At 38.8% G+C, this 14,718-nt stretch overlaps 1 protein-coding gene across 1 annotated transcript in view; it reads right to left on the minus strand.

Moving 5' to 3' along the window:
- Positions 1-318: 318 nt before the first annotated feature.
- The window catches only part of LOC149209031 (uncharacterized), a 74,783-nt gene continuing 60,383 nt past the window's right edge, over positions 319-14,718 (minus strand). The window contains exons 3-4 of the mRNA XM_089398499.1: positions 1,181-1,305; positions 319-699 (exon numbers count right to left, since the gene is read on the minus strand). Coding sequence (XP_089254625.1) covers positions 319-699; positions 1,181-1,305 — 506 coding nt within the window. The remainder of the gene's footprint in view (positions 700-1,180; positions 1,306-14,718) is intronic.

Below are 14,718 nucleotides of genomic sequence, written 5' to 3' on the forward strand. Positions count from 1 at the left end.
AAACAAAGCTAGTGGGTGAGATAAACAGTAAGACAACTATAACAATTCTATCGTTGAATAACAGAGCCATGGCAGCTCTAACCAGCGAGTCATTGGGTCTCTCTGTAATGAAAAGGGTCCTGAGTTTGCATGTGTTGTTAGATTACTTCAATGGAGAAAAGCTCCACTACATCTCTAACAGCACTATGCTCTCCACCACACTATATCAAACTAGTTGAAATGCTCTTGGTAAAAGCAGATTCCCCTACATAACAAATCGCAAAGGTGGTAAAGTCGGCTTTGAAGCTATGAGTCCCAGAGGGATGAGAGAGGAGAAAATCAAGTCTGAGCAGGAATATTCAACATCAATTCCTCATTGCTGATGTCGTAGGCTTGAGAATTAAGAACTAGGACATAGAGCATAAATCCAAGCCTGAAAGCAGGTGGGTAGAGCAAACGGCAAATATTCACAGGCAGAGCCAAGTTGAGGATGTTGTGGTGAAGGTGGAATGCGTAAACAGAGTGGGAGTTTGGCAGTAGGAACAGAATGGACACATAGAACAATGATAGCATTGATACCAGAAAGCTTCTGTAAGAAGTTAATAGCACACAGAGAAACAGCCAAGGGTTTTCGGACTGCTCAAGTGGCAGATCTGACGAACTCAAAGAGGCAGACATGATGGGTTTCTGAGTGAGACCTACTTTGATACCACTGTTGGGCTGCAGACGAGGAAAAAAGAATAAGTGTGAATTCCATTATCATTAAAATGACAGACATTTAAATGGTAAATACATGTTTATGACCGTTGGATTCATATTCCAAGGTCTCTTGGATCCCTAATGACAGATCGCATTCCTCACGGTAACCATTATGGATTACGTGTCTAACAAATATAACACTAGAAGTCATTCCCTTTACTATGAAAAGATACAGATAACTATTATACTGGCATTTTGAAAAGACATGAATGAACATTCATGAGTTATGCACAGGTGAAATATGGATCAAGATATTGGCAAATTGAGAAAAGCAATTGATGTGAGGTGATTTAAGAAATACACAAAGCATACCGGCCAAGGCAATAGGCAAGCCAAACATTGTTAGCAGCTTTAGCATAATATGATTAGCAGTGGAAGTTTGGGATATGAGTATTTATGAACAATAAACCCAACGTTTAATATTTTAAATCAGAAAACCCACCTGAAGATCCGCTGCAGCCTGTAAAGAGGTAATAGCTTGCGACTTGTATTCAATTTCTTTCTCTCTTTCTGCAATCAACTTGCTCTGGATATTTAAATCAATATTCTTCTCCTCTAGGATCAGTTCTGCCAGAAAATGAATCAAGTTTAAAATAAATAAAAGAATCCATTTTATGAAAACATAACTACAATTCAAACAGACAGAAACCATGCTCAAAAGAAATCCAATCCTCTCCCAAGCAAAAATATTTCAAATATCATTCCTCAGCAAATTTCTCTAACTAATGAACGCAAGACAAAAGCACACTGAAAAACCTGCAAACACAAGTCATCCAGATAGTATCATGAAATTTTGAAATGATTACTACAAAATTTCTTATAACAAAATGGAGATATTTTGGAGCCACATTTTAAGGAGTGACAAAAATCTATAAGCACGAAAAGACACAACATGAACCATAACAGCATAATAAGAACTTGAAAAGTCACACAAAGAGGATGCCAAAAAGAACCTGAGAAGCAGCTAACACGAGAATAGAATACCAGCACCTCCTCCACGACAGGTTAAAACTTAAAACTTTCACCTAAGGGCTTCGTCAATGTGCCTTTTTACAGCTTGCATCATTAGATTATCATTTATCTTTCATTCTTTATGACACCTTCATTCAACATTCAATCTGTTCAAATGATTAAAGGAGGCAATCCCTGGGTTATCTGTTGAAGCTTGTGGTAGCTTTGAAATGTCTTCTGCATATACTTGGTGTCTTAGCATGTAAAAGATGATTTATTGCCTCTTTAGGTGCTTGCTTGGAGTAAGTGATTTGTGTCTTCTTTCCTAAGTCTAACTTAGGAAAAGTACAATAACTAAAATCAATTAATTATCGTGGACTATTAAGTAATTTCCAAGGATAAATAATTTAATTATTTTAGTGATTTCAAGTTAGAAATGACCTCAACCGTTTATCTCCTAGATCTTCTAGAAGGGAGATTAGGGATAGGGATTTGGGCTTGATGAAGATTATAAAAAAAGCCTAAGGGAGAGGTTAACATACAACAAGTGGAAAAAAGTGATTTTCTCTAGAGCGAGAGGCTCAGCTAGACTCTAACAGCAGAGGAGGAAGAGTGCAGGTTGATTCGAGAGACTTCAAGGAGGCCAAATTGTTGGAGATTACAGGGCCGAATTGCTAAAGCAGGAAGGAGGTTGATTTATTGGAGAGGTCGATTTGCAAGGACCGAATTTCCTGTAACAGTATAGGTTGTGGAAGGGGAAGGTGCAGGGTAGAGTTGTTGGTGAGAGGTGGTCTGAAAATCTCCAAGCTGAATTTCTTCAAAGGCTGATTTGCAGTGTGTAGAACTCCTTGAGCCAAAATCTTCCATTGGGGCCGAGTTACAGGTTCCAGTCAATGCTATTTCCTTGTAATTTTGTTGTGGTTCGAAACCTTGATTTTCCTAAGATTAATTAATGAAGGAGAATTGTTGTGGATGTTTCTCTGTTGTAATGTGTGAATGATCTCTCTATGATTTTATTTCTGTTGCATATAAATTTCTCAATGTTAAAAATACCAGTGATTTTATTGTTCAACAATTCAGAAAATATTTGATGAGTAAAATAAACTGTTGGGAATAAATAATTGTTGCGAGAAGAAAAATCTGGGCTGGTATTGGGAGATTTAACATGGTATCAGAGCTCTAGAAAACTCTGAAGGACAGATCCGAGAGCACAATGGAGCATCTCGTCACATGACAAGATCTTGAGACATCTTTATCAACATTACCGAGGATCCTAGAGATATACATGTAGAGCTTGGCAAAAATAACAAGTATGCAATAAAGGGCATTGGTAGCATTGAGTTTCAGATGGAATTAGGAGGTATCATGGAGGTAAATGAAGTGTTGTTTGTATCGGGATTGGAGAAGAATCTCCTATCAATTTTGGCCATGGAGGACGGAGGACTAGAGGTCAGCTTCATGGGAGGTGAAGTAGTTCTTGGAATGAAAGGATCTGATCCCAGCAAGAGGAGAGTAATTGGGAGAAGGGAGAAGAATCTCTACTGCTGAGAAGTAGTGCATTTATGGGACGAATTTCCCATAGAAACCCTAAGCCTCCAAGAGCAAACCGGTGTGCCCTCAAAGAGTATTTACAATAGTTAAAGAAGAATTCAATTGAATAAATAAATATTATTAATGTGTTTTATCATCTAATTTTTAGGACAAAGATTAAGCAAGCACATATATATTTTTTATTTGAGTGAGTTCGAATTCAAAAGTTTAGGTAGACCTCATAACCAAGATCAAGACAGCCCTTAAAATAGTAAGTTGGCTTGCCTAATAAGTTGTGACCCTACGCATGTTCATATGACTATAAAATGGCACCTATTCCTCCTCAAATCGTATTCGGACTTCTCCATGGCTCATTGCTCTTTGTTTGTAGCACGCAGACCTTTGTAATTACAAATGCCTTTGTCTGATGCTCGCGGATTTATAGCTCACACTCATGCCTCGTATTTGTAGTATTTCTAGTAGCTTGTTACAGTTGTATGCAACACTTCAATGGCTCGTACCTTTGCTTTAAAGCTTGCTCTCTTTGTTGTGTGGATTCGCATTATACGCAGACTTATATATATTGTTGACACCTAACCTTTGGGATTAGGTAAATCCATGTAAATATTGTAAATAGCAAAATAAAGAGAATTGGAAGACGAAGAGACATTGGGAGATAAAACCCAATAGTCTCCCTCTCCATGTATATATCCATGTTCTATCTTAATGCAAAGTACAATGAAATTCATGGAGTTAATCCTAGTCTGACATGGTATTAGAGCCAGCCCTTTTTTTAGCTTTTGTGCTATAACTCCCATCATGTGATGTTCCTAATTAGGAAAAACAGTGATATGCAAAGCAAAACAACACATGCAACACAAAATTTTAAAACATTCAGTGAACACCCATGTAAACTCCAGAAATGACAACCAGCTGAGCCATTTTATTAAGTAATTGGAGCAATAGTACAATAGTGTGGAAGGAGTGCACCTGGGCTTGCCTCAATGGCAAGCTTGACAAGACCCAGGTGATAAAATAGCAAGCCCAGATGATATAATGATATGCTCCAATGATGCCCTGCACTGTCCCAAAAAAATACATTGTCTGTTGGAAAGATGTTGTTGAAACCCCCACTTCCGGTGCTCAGAAAATTCTATAAAATTAACCCCAAGCTCCTTGCAAATAACCTGTTATAGCTTTTTCTATCCCCTGTCACACAAGTGCTTCAAAAGATATAGAAGCCTCCTAGAGACAAGCCCCGGGTTGAAAGAAAAGGGTCAGTTCCTAGGGCATCCAAGAGGAGTGCTTTTGAAGATTGTCTAAAGGCTTTCTGTTGCACTCAATATGTCACGTAATTTGAAAAAAAAGATAATTTAGAGCTTGGTTCAATAGCCCTTCGCCAAGGTAAACTCAAGCAAACACATAGATCGAAATACACACTGGTAGATATGGCTAATCTCAAAGAGAAATGTGTTGGTTCTGGTGGTCGACACACAACAATACACAATTTAACATTGTTATTGTAGTATAGATGAACAGGAGGAAGGAAAGGAGGGAAATCGATGCAGAGGGTTGGACATAACACAGAATCCTAAGCAACAATCTCCAGCAAAAATATGGAAGAGTGAGGAGGTGAAAATGCAAAAAAAGCAGAGCGCGAAATTAAGGTCTCAAGCTCTATGCCTCATGAATACATTTGTCACCAATTAGCATAAGCAAATTTGTGCTTACATACAGGTACTGTAGGCTATCAAATAACACAAGTAGGTCTGTGATTAAACAAGTATTGCAGGCTATCAAATAACACAAGTAAATCTGTGTTTACACAAGTACTTCTCACTACTTAGTAGCATATATACAACCATGAGGGAGTGAAACCAGCAGCTTCATTACACAATTTCATAAGAGGAAAGACATACATGAAATGATATACAAAGGGGAAAACATACTGCGCATTGCTCTGATTGGAATCAACAAAACTACTTCATTAATCTTTGAAGATGGATTCCAAATCACCAATCCATCACATTTAACAATTGTATATGCCCGAGCACCTCACGAACAAGAGAATTGAACAAAAGTGGAACCACTTTCTCTGCAAACAAAGCTCAGAACTTGCAAAAGCAGAATTCGGACCTCTAGAATGCAGAATTTGGGAACCTTGTTTAAGTGTTTCTTCCCTCTATTTATAAGGAGAGGGGGAGCTTTGAACAACAGTTACAAAATATCTCAGCCGAGCTCCAGCTGTCTAATCGACTAGCTGTCTCGGCATGTGAAGGTTTTGCTACCCAAAATGATTACAATTGGATTTGATTCCATTCTTGAAAATGCAAAAATTACAGAATAATAGACATAAAGAAAACTGAATGATGGTTGAGGAAAATATCTCCCTACCATTCTTGTGATGGCCTCCAATCAAGCCATGTCTTTGCCATGATGTTCCTCTTTAGTTGTTTGGTCGGTTCACCTGTCGCTTTCGCCTTAACTACTTGAATTCCCCACTCTCTGGAGCTGGGAGCGATCAACTGTCGGTTGCTTGCCACAGTGCAGAAACAGAGATTGACCTAGCAATATTTCATTACCTAACTACGTGGAGCTCCATGTTGAGAAATTAATTCTCAGGTGACCTGCACAATGCTTCCTGAATCCCATACCTCCATTTACTCACTAAAGACATGCGTCGGAGCATAGAGATGGCTTGTATCACCTCAAGGCAGACCCAACACTCTTTCTTGCGGATCGTGGTCCTTGCTGCCTTGACCCAACGATCTTTGACAATCACCATTACTCCTAAGACCAACTCCTCTGTTCCCGCATTCAATCTTGCAGCTGCCGACCCATACGCCTTTAAGTCTTTGTACCGTGCTTATCGGATAAATTCCATATCGCAATTTTCACAGTGGTGCAGTATTCTAATCTTTTGATTGTCGAGCTCCTTCCACTTAGCCCTTCCTGCATTTCTCACCATACGACCACTTAGCCTTGAGTTGCTAGAGCGTTTTTGTTCCTGTCGAGGCTATTTTTCCTTCGTTAAGTGCCTAGCGCCCTTGGTTTTTTGAGTCTTTGCGGCCGTGGTGCCAGCCCAATATCGGAGCCCCCTTATTGGAACTTTTTCAAGTATCAAGTGTTACAAAGTGCCGACATCCTCAACCTCCAATACGCCGACCTTCGATATGACGTGTCCTTTCGTACCGCCACGTCATATTGACGTCAGATGCCACTGTAGCTTATTGGGACCAATCATATGCCACCACGTGTCTTGCTAGAGGAGAGAGAAAAGGGCCTGCCCACCTTTGTTTTGCGATGAAATCCTTTGTTCATCCTTTGTCGACGTTCTCGGCCGTTTTTAACAATATCTGCACATTATGCATATCACAACTTTTTAAAGGTTGTCACTTTAAGAAGTTTTGATTCCCCGATTCGCCATCCTTCTGGCATGTCGATGCTTCGATATTCAAGACCTCTCATATGCGATGCGCCAATATGCCTAACCTTCAATATGTGATTGTTGATACCCCTGATGCCCTAATGTTGCGATCGTTGATACGGTTGATGCTCTGATGTTGTGATCGCCGATATCTCTCGACCTTCGATAAGCGACCTCTGATATATCGAACCTCCGATATTCCTTCCTAAGGCTTCAATCCTTGAACTTCAGCGGACCATATCTTTTGATCCAGGAGTCCATTTTTGGTCTTCCACATTGTTGACCACTACGTGTCAACTACCCATAGCAGTACACTCCCTTTTTTTCGCAAAAGGGTAGCGCTTGATCGTCGTGTCCGTGCCATTCGACTCCCATCATCAGCCTGATCGTGTTATGTTGTAAACCCAGTCTGCATGTGTAAATTGTAAATAATCTTAGCAGATTTGAGTCATGTACGTAAATTGCCTAGGCAAGCCTAATTTTCTAGAGATAATCTACGTTCCGGAAGGTTTTTTGTCTCACCGATCCATGATCGACAAAGTTTTCCTTCAGCCTAACCCCAAAGCCGGAATGGACTTTGTCACTAGAATCTTAGGGGAATCCTAGTGTGCTAGGTCGCGTCTATGTAAAAGTAATTTTGAAATAATTCTAACTGTTTGGTTAGGTTATTACAAATTGCTTGATCTGCTAGATTATATTTGTGTCATAGCACTGGGTGGTCTATGAGGGTCTATGTCAAATGGGTTTTCCCCCTTGAGATGTAAAATTGTAAAAGTCATGATGTAAAGTGTCTTGAGGGTTATAAAATGTTTTATCCCCTCATAAGTCCTAGGTCCTAGGTGATTTTTCCAAAGGCTAAGTTCGAGGGTACAATAAAAATAATAAAAGATATAAGTAATAAAAAATAAAAATTAAAAAAATAACTAAAAAAATAATAATAAAAAATGAAATTAAATTAAATTAAAAAAAAAAAAAAAAATTAAAAAAAAAAAAAATATTGGCTAAAAAATTGAAAATTCATTTTTGTGACTTTTATGGTATTTACGTTCCACTGCGCTATAGTTAAATATGCTTAAATGTTTATTTAAAGATTAATTATTGAAAAGTGGTGAATCTTTTTGTGAACTGGTCAGCGTTTAAATTTTATGGTCATTTAAAGCATTTGATTTTTTTAAGTTTAATTGCTGGAACATTGTTAAAGCATTGTGCATTTATTGAATATCTTGCATTGCTTGGGTTATTTGATGGTAAATGATTGTTAATCTTGGAATTACAAATTTCATATTTTTGCAGTAGTTGATAAACAATTATTTAATCATTAACTCCATAAGGCACTGGTACTAAGCATAGCAGGATCTAATCAAGTTTTAATCAATCAAGTGCTTGTTTTCGCTATCTCCCACCCAGTTGGTCCTCCTTTATCCCATAGGGTCTACCCCCCTTAGCCTAGGGAGACGGCTTAAACGGAGAGATCAGCGACCAGGGTGACAACCCCCAGTCTGAGCGTTGTCGCGCTGCCTGGACAATCTGTGCAACAACATTTTTTGGCGCCGTTGTCGGGGATAGAGTTTTTTCTGTCCTTGGTTCCTTCGACATTCGTCTCGTTTCTTTCCTCTCGTCCTTTCCTATCCTTAGCTCCTTCCTTTCGAGCTTTTCCGTGTTTCACTTTTTGTCCGGGTGGCAACTCCACTTCATATATCCTCTGCAAGAGTGTATACTAGAAGACATCCAAGTAGTTTGGTTAATCTTGCTCCTGATCCTGAAAGGGCTCTCAGAGTACGATTACACAAACTATCTTCTCGTACACTTCTTGTTAACCTCGGACAAGAAGCCCTATCTGATATCCATTTCCTTTTTTCTAGCCCGGTCAAGCACGACATTATGGATATATATGCCCCTTGCGATTTTTCTAGCATTCAAGGTTATCCCAATGATCTTCCAACACTTGGAATAGATAAATTGCCTTAGGGAAATAACGCAATTAGCGCTAATTCACATCTGAAAGCTTTTAGTTTGTGGATGGCTAAGTACGCAAGGTCTGTTGATTTTGATCATGAAAATGTTAGAATGACTCTTTTTATTCTAACCTTGGAGGGCGATGCTCACGACTGGTTTTCAGAAAAGCCTCAGAATTCATTAATTCCTTACAATCGATCATTAATGCCTTTAAGGAAAAGTATGGAGATAAGAGAGAAGGAAGACACCTCGTGAAAGCTATTAGCATAATAAAAAAGAGAGAAAATGAAACCGTTGAAGAATTTAACAAAAGGTTTAATGATATTATTAAAGAATTACCTCAAGATTATAAACCTACCGACAAATCTCTTCGAGATTTTTATGTTGATGCCTTTAGCCCTGAGCCCTCTTATGAGTTGAGACGTGCTAAACTCCCTGATTATAGGGATTGCCAAGCCTTAGCTGTGGAGCTTGAAAAGGATAAGACAGCATCTGGGAAATCTGAAATCCCAGGTTTTGATAGCGCTGCTACAAAACTAAAAGAACCTAAAGGAAAAGCAATTCAAGGACCCAACAGCGAGCTTGTTCAGAAATTGCTCCGAAAGATCGAAAGCATGGAAATTAATCATACTAAGGAGATAGCTACTTTGCAGAATAGGTTGGTCCAAATGGAAAGAGCGCAAACGCAAAATTTCCAACCTAGAAATAATAATAACAAAAATAACAATTGGCAAAAGAAGGGTCAATCTAGTGAGAAAAGACCTCCTAATCCGCTTACTAATTTGGTCGATAATGCTCCGCCTTACTGTCGGGTTTGTGATGCTCTTCACGAAGAGGCTACTTGTCCCAACGTTAGAAGAATTTTAGATAATGGAATGTTTGGGGCAAGTGATCAAATAAATGTAGTGGGTAACAAGTTTCCTTTGTCTATGGACGATTGGATGGAGGTTAAGGAAAATAGTCGAGATGTTATGCATCCCTCATCAGCTTTTAGTATAAATAACCTTGAAAATGAAGATGACATTTTGGCTAAGTTATATGGCGAAAAACCCTCTCCAGAGCAAATCATGGAAATTGCTAGAGATAAAGGTTTAACCTATCAAAGAAGGGATAAACATCAGAGCGGGAACCAAATTCCCCCTCGAACTTTTAACTCTGGTTTAAACTCTGGATTAAATGTCGATTTGGGAAGTCAGTTTAACAATGCGAAAATCTGGGTTCCTGTCTCCGAGATTGCGAAAATCCCTTCCCAAAGAGATAAGTTACTAAAAGTTATTCAAGGGCCTCAAGTAAATATTTCTCAACAGAAGACCCCGGAAGTTGATTATCACGATGCTCCCATATATTTGCAAAGCTTAGATTCGGATAACAAAGATCACCAGCCTTTCTTTATCACCTTGTTGGTTAATGGATATAAATTGAATAATTGCATGTTGGATTCTGGTGCATCAACTTGTGTCATGACAAAGAGGGTCATGGAACAGCTTAATTTAAGAGTTTCTAGACCCTACTACAATATATGTGCCATGGATTCTAAGAAGATTGAAGTTCATGGTTTGATCAAAGATTTACAGGTTCATTTATCAGTTTACTCAGACATCATGATTGTTATGGACATTGTTGTTGTTGATGTGCCTGATGCTTGGGGTATGCTTTTATCCAGAAAGTGGGCCTCTGATCTAGGAGGAAGTATTCAAATGAATTGGTCATATGCTATGATTCCTTCCCCTAGAGGTGATGGTTTTGTGAGACTTAATAGAGAGCCTGAAAGAAAATTCCATGTTGAAGATCCTAAGAGACCTCACAACAAGATAATTAAAGAACAATCTAACATTCGGAATTATACTATCATGTCTAATTTCATAATTCCTCCTGATGATAAGATTAAGGATCTCACTGATAAAGTTTCTATTGTATTTATACTTCTATTGTATTTATTTCATTGCACTGTTTTGAGTTTTAATAAAAGCATTAATTACAGCTGTTGGTTTCTGTGTTTTGTGTATACATACACATATCTATATATGTTGTTGGCAATCACTAGAACAATTAAAAAAATTAAAAAAAAAAAATAGTAAGAAATACTGATTCACCCCCCTCTCAGTATTTCCAACAATTGGTATCAGAGCAGGCTTCTTCATACTAGCCTAATAGCTTGAAGAAGGATCCGCAGCCATGATGAGAAATCAGGAAGCATCAGGAAGACCTCCTCTGTTTGATGGCACTAACTTTGGTTTCTGGAAGAAAAGAATGACCTACTACTTAATGTCCCTTGGACCCGAAGTCTGGCATTTTGTTCAAAATGAATACAAAACGACTACCACTCTTCCAACGAACCAAGACGAGAGGAAAGCCTACATCGCAAATGCAAAGGCCATGAACTCCATCACTAGTGGAATCACTGATTCTGAGTTTACAAAAATCATGCACTGTACATCTGCCAAAGAAATGTGGGAGAAGCTAGTTGGCTTGTATGATGGAGACTCAAAAGTAAAAAAGGCAAAGCTTCAAACTCACCGAAGACAATTCGAAAGTTTCAGGATGGAAGATGAAGAAGACATTGCAGCATACCTCCTCCGAGTAGCTGAAGTGGTAAATTCCCTGAAAGGATTGGACGAAAAAGTTGAAGAAAGTACCATTGTTCAAAAGGTATTAAGGTCTCTTCCAGACAGATTTGACTCCAAAATAAGCGTTATAGAAGAAGCAAAGGATCTAGATACCCTCAAAATGGATGAACTCCATGGAATTCTCACTGCCTATGAAATGAGGAAAGGTGGCCCAAGTTCCAAAGATGCAGCGTTCAAGGCCTCAAAGTCAAAGAAGGGGAAAGAAAGGAGTGATTGTAGTGATGAGTCTGATGTGGAATCCGAATTGGCTCAATTTGTACGAAAGCTTAAGAGAGGATCTAAGCTTAAAGGCAAGTATCCTCTTATCTATTTTAAATGTGGTAAAATAGGTCATTATGCAGCAAAATGTCCTCATAAACATGACAGTGATGATGAAGGAAATTCTAAAAGAATGGCACATAAAAAGAAAGGGTTCAATAAGAAAAACTTCTTCTCCAAGCAAGATGGGTCTGATGAGGATGAGTTTATGGTCATCAAAAAGAAATCAGATGAGGAAAGTGATCATGATGAAAGCCAAGAAGCATTATTCATGGCACTCACCGATGATGATGACTCAGGGCTAGAAGGAAATGCAGATGAACTGTTAATAAGCGCCATTGAAGAAAATGAGAAACTACGGAACAAAATCATTTCTCTCAAAGTGGAAAATGAGGAAATAAGAAGGAGAGAAGATCTCTTGGAAGCAAAGCTTAAAGAAAAAGAAGAGACTTGTGAAGAACGTGAGGCTGAAATAGTATCTTTGAGAAAGGAGTTGGAGCAAATTACAAAGGGCTGTAAAAGCTCTCAAATACTTGAGACTATTCTGAAAAATCAAAAACCTCAACATGACAAGTCTGGAATAGGTTTCAAAGGAGAATCCTCAAGCACTAAGAATAGTGCGAAAAGATATGCCGATGCACTTTCCTGCAATCCAAAAGATGAAAAAGTATGTTATCAAAAGTGCATCCCAGATTCCAAGGATGAAGAAAGAATTACTCCAAAGAAGAATGTGGAGTCGAATCATGGACACTACAGCAAATACAAACCTGTACTCCACCAAGGGCCCATCAAAAATCCAAAGAACGAGGGAGAAGTAATTCCCAGGAAGGAAATCGACTCAAACCATGGTTGCTTCATCAAGTACAAAACCATCTTTCTTGGACATTGCTTTCACTGTAAAATTTCGGTCATCAAGCCAGACATTGTATGGCTCTCAGAAATGAAAAGACAGAGCTAAAGGACCGAATAATCAACTCATATGCCCCCAAAAGGCAGAGACAAATCAAAACCTTCAATTCATTTGATCCCTTAACCAAATTTGATCTGATTTGCTCTTTCTGCTACAACATTGGACACTATGAACAAGATTGCCCACTTAAAGGAAGAAAGACAAGTAGCAAGAATTCCAGCATGGACAAATGCAGCCTGGCTCTATATGCTCAAAATAATGGAAACCAGTGGTTTGTAGATAGTGGGTGCTCCAACCACATGACAGGAGACAGAGGGAAGTTTGTCTCACTGAGCAAAAAGGAAGGAAATGTGTCTTTTGGAAGCGGCTCTGGCAGAATTGCAGGAAAAGGAACAGTTACTCTGATAAATGGAAAAGGAAAAGCTCAAGATGCTCTGCTGGTTGACGGACTCAAACACAACCTCCTGAGTGTCAGTCAAATCTGTGATCAAGGACATAAGGTTGTTTTCAGCACTAAAGACTGTGAAATAAGGAACTCTGCCTCAGGGAAACTTGTGGCAAAAGGGGTGAGAACACCAGACAACATTTACATTCTAAACAAGATTCAGGAAAATAAATGCTACTTGAGTCAGACAAATGAGAGTTGGCTGTGCCACAAGCGACTTGGACATACAAGTTTCGAAAATCTGATCAATATCAGCAAGATCAAAGTTGTACAAGACATCCCAAGGCTGTTCACACCAAATCAAGCAGTGTGTGGTCCATGTCAACATGGAAAGCAGACCAGAACCAACCACAAGACAAAGGAACACTGTACATCGAAGCCCTTGGAGATCATCCATGCTGATGTGTGTGGGCCAACTAGAAATCAAGCACTCCAAGGAGAAAGGTACTTTGTGTTATTTGTTGATGATTATACTAGAATGATGTGGATATATTTCATAAAGTATAAATCTGAAACTTTTGAGTGTTTTAAGAATTTAAAAACCCTTGTAGAAAATGAAAAAGATTCAAAAATTAAGTGCCTCAGAACAGACAGAGGAGGAGAATTCACATCAAACGAGTTTAGTGAGTTCTGTAATATTCATGGAATTAAAATGGAATTCTCGGCTGCCAGAACACCTCAGCAAAATGGGGTAGTTGAAAGACGAAACCGAACAGTCCAAGAGATGGCAAGAACCATGCTATTAGCAGCAGACCTACAGCCTAAATTCTGGAGAGAAGCAGTAGGGACAGCTGTCTATACACTGAATCGAACTCAATTAAGACCAAATTGTGATAAAACTCCTTATGAGCTATGGAAAGGAAGACCTCCTTCGATGAAGTACTTCAAGATATTTGGAAGCAAGTGTTTCATAAAAATAAATGATGGCTCACCCGGAAAGTTTGATTCTCGAGTTGATGAAGGGATATTTCTTGGATACTCTACACGGAGCAAGGCTTACAAGTGCTACAATTATCGACTGAAGAAAATAGTGGAAAGCATTGATGTAAAGGTTGATGAAGAACTTCCAGTAAAGGAAATTGCAGAACATGAAGATGACTTTCTCCTTGAAGAAGAAGAACCTAAAGAAGAAGAGATAGATGATGAAGAAGAAGAGAAAAGAGAACCACCTCATACCCCTTCAAAGATGAAGTATGTTGAAAGATACCATCCAGAAGAACAAATCATTGGCGATAGAGATGAAGGTGTGCAGACCCGAAGAAGGATAACAACCTCACCCAAGAGAAAATTCATTGCCCTCCTATCTATGATAGAACCAGAAACATTTGCAGAAGCAAGTAAGGATCCTCATTGGGTAAAAGCAATGGAAGAAGAAATGTCCCAGATTGAGAAGAACAAGACATGGGAGCTGGTACCTCGTCCAAAGGACAAAAACATAATAGGAACCAAATGGGTGTTCAAAAATAAAATGAATGAGGAAGGACAGGTTATCAGAAACAAGGCAAGACTTGTCTGCAAAGGCTATTCACAAATTGAAGGAATTGACTTTGAAGAGACATTTGCACCAGTGGCCCATATGGAAGCTATCAGGATGTTCTTAGCATTTTCTTGCTCAAAAGGATTCAAAATCTATCAAATGGACGTGAAATCAGCATTTCTAAATGGGGAACTCAAAGAGGAAGTCTACATGGAGCAGCCAGAAGGTTTTGATTTGACAGCAGGAAAGGACCTAGTCTGTAAGTTGAAAAAGGCTTTATATGGATTGAAACAAGCTCCTAGAGCTTGGTATGCAAGATTGGATCACTACCTACAACAACAAGGCTTCAAAAAGGGAGTGGCTGGAAGTAATCTATACATAAAGACAGATCAAGGTAAG

This window comes from Pinus tabuliformis, chromosome 1_2 (genome assembly GCF_031772625.1).
Source record: "Pinus tabuliformis cultivar Carrire ecotype Pingquan chromosome 1_2, CPIR1, whole genome shotgun sequence".
In the NCBI taxonomy this organism is placed as follows: Eukaryota; Viridiplantae; Streptophyta; class Pinopsida; order Pinales; family Pinaceae; genus Pinus; species Pinus tabuliformis.